This window comes from Pundamilia nyererei, unplaced genomic scaffold, assembly GCF_000239375.1.
Source record: "Pundamilia nyererei isolate P.nyererei 1_Seehausen unplaced genomic scaffold, PunNye1.0 scaffold01679, whole genome shotgun sequence".
Taxonomy (NCBI): domain Eukaryota; kingdom Metazoa; phylum Chordata; class Actinopteri; order Cichliformes; family Cichlidae; genus Pundamilia; species Pundamilia nyererei.
Genome location: NW_005189080.1, coordinates 1 through 2,600, shown reverse-complemented (window position 1 = coordinate 2,600; position 2,600 = coordinate 1). Strand labels below are relative to the sequence as shown.

Below are 2,600 nucleotides of genomic sequence, written 5' to 3'. Positions count from 1 at the left end.
ACATTTTCGCCGACCAATCAGAGGGTTGCCGATCAATGTTTCCACTATCGATGCGTAGCCCCTTTTACGACACCCAGTGATGTCACATTACTGCGTCCAGCTGTACTAATCGTCAACAGCAGGTGTGTTCGGGGAACCGGATTAGCGAGCTCACGGTTAGCGCGATGGTTTGGTCTTGGATGTGTCATTTGATCTTGGATGTAGTAAGCGACGTACGAAGCACAGGGCCCTGGTCTGTGCATGTTTGTGTGCATATGGTGGTGTTTGTGTTTTGGTGCAACACCAGGCCTGAAGAGTTTCCCGCCTTGGAGTTGGCCACCCCTCCTGACTAATCATGCTATCCTGATGCTGATCAGCCTTGTCAGTGGCTCTCTACTTAACACAGTAGCTGACACTGTATTGTTGAGGAACACAGTCAGTAATCCAGCTCGTCAAGGTGAAAGTCTCCCAGGAGATTTACAGGAACATGTGGAGATAGCTGAGCACCATTGTACAGAGATAGAGCTGTAAGTTGTATTTTCACTATGAAGAGAAGTCACTGCACGGTAGCATTCAACTCCAGTGAGTAGGATGCTGTGATTTCCATGACTGTTAGGATTGATGACAACATGCAGGTATATGGTAAACAGGTCTCCAGTCCTGATAGATCCATGAGGGGCTGACCCCTGGGAACGAAGGCCAGGAAGAGACGAGCAGACCACGCAGCTTGGCCAGGCCCAACTTTTGCTCTCAGACTGCAGGAAATGACATCTGGCTGGTCAGTGTTTTTATTGTGGCAGATAAGGACACTATGCAGACACCTGTCCCACATGGCCGAAAGATTTTGTCCGTCAGTAGCAGTAGGAATGCTGGTGGGCACAATTGAGGACGTCTCCCTACCTAGACTCCAGTGTTAGTGTCAGGTTTATATTGGCCTGCAAGTGACGATGGGTATCATCACTTGCAGGCCATTCAGATCTCCTCTTCCTGCAACCATGTTGAAAAGATTAGTTCCTTTCTGTTTGATGATGCTTGTATCCTTTGTTCTCGGTTATCCATGGCTAAATACACATAAACCCCATATTGACTGGTCCAAGGACTGTATTTGTCATCCAGCAAAGAAGGCGTCTTTGCTGGATTGTTGAGTTATTCTCGTCAGTACAGCTCTGATAATCTGTTTCTTGTGTGATTTCTCAGTTTATTCTAACCATGGTTCTCCTGTGCATAGACTCCTGGACTTGTCCTTATCCCTAGATCTGTTTCCCTGGCAGCGTGGCGTGGAGTAGGTGAGAGTGCTAAAGACAAATGCGAGAGGAGCGAACGAGCAGAGTGTGCTTCGCTTTTTCCCTTGGACCAATGAAAGTCCCTGCCCCCATACACTGTTTATAATTTCACATAGTGTGTTTGTAAATACACTTGTGACTGTAATTCTAGTTCAGCTGGTCTGCGCCTGAGTCAGTTTCCGCCCGCGTGACATTATTACCTTAACTTTTTTAAGAGTTGCACAGCTGCTTTCCACCTCCAGCAGTTATGGAGCAGTCATGATAATTTAGATGTGAATCATGTTTTACACACTAATGGTTTCTGTGGCTTTAGCTGCTCACTGCTGCTTTGTATAAATACAAATCATTATTCCTCAGACTCACTGATAGATCGTCGGTGTATTGGGTTACGTTGTTTGACACCAGGAGAAGCAGAGCCATATCCAGGTAGGGAGCTGTGTCTGGGCAGGTAGTCTGTACTGTTTGATCTCCGCAGAGGAAAACCTTCTTTAGTCTGAGCAGAAAAGAGGTACAAGCAATCTCAGGAAGATTAGTTTGATAAGTGATCAATTTGTCTTTTTGAAAAGAAATTCACAAAATGCACAGAAATAATTTATAATTAATGAACAAGGAATATAGTGATGATGATTTTAAAGGGTGGTGACTTCTTACTGAAGAGTCGACGGTCTTTTTGATGGCGTCGTACCATTTGCTGGCAGTGGAGTAACTGTCAGTCTGGACAAGGTACTCACTTCCTGTGCTTGTTTTAATCTAGAACAGGTAAAAACAACCAAAAAAACCAGTTCATTTCTGTACCATCTATTTTAAATAACCAGAGAGAATAAGCCATCAGCAGCAATTAAGTGTTCACCTGGAAGACATTTTTCCTGCTTGATTTCTCAGTATTCCACTCAATGAATGCTCCACACAGCTGAAGCACATCTGCCTTACCTCCTGGTTTCTAAGCGCAAAGACAGTAATGTGATGGGTCACACAAGTTAGACATGATAAATATAAGTAGAGATACACTGACAGTAGTGATGAAAGATTTTTATACCAGTCCAGTTTCCTGTTTGTCTTTATAAAACATTAACTGGTCTGAGGTGAGCACAGTCCACACTGAAGACCAGTTCTTCCTCTGCTTCTTACCACTGTCTGAAATTTTAGCCATATTCATGATTTCACCTTTCAAATCCACCTGGAAGCACACAAAAGGGAAATTAAGGAAGTGTTCAGACGTTTTATACATATGCTGTCGAGAGCAGGGGGGGGGGGGATCATCAGAAACCCAGAAAGCCAAACTGAACATGGGACTTTACATCAAATCTATTTTAAAATAAACAGTAACTCTAAAGGTTA

General features: G+C 44.0%; 1 protein-coding gene across 1 annotated transcript in view; it reads right to left on the bottom strand.

The window, feature by feature from the left end:
- The window catches only part of arhgap15 (Rho GTPase activating protein 15), a gene marked incomplete at its 5' end in the record, with an annotated part of 7,742 nt that extends 5,249 nt beyond the window's left edge, over positions 1–2,493 (bottom strand). Inside the window, 4 exons of the mRNA XM_005755496.1 lie at positions 1,626–1,755; positions 1,914–2,012; positions 2,113–2,202; positions 2,299–2,493. Coding sequence (XP_005755553.1) covers positions 1,626–1,755; positions 1,914–2,012; positions 2,113–2,202; positions 2,299–2,493 — 514 coding nt within the window. The remainder of the gene's footprint in view (positions 1–1,625; positions 1,756–1,913; positions 2,013–2,112; positions 2,203–2,298) is intronic.
- Positions 2,494–2,600: the final 107 nt, after the last annotated feature.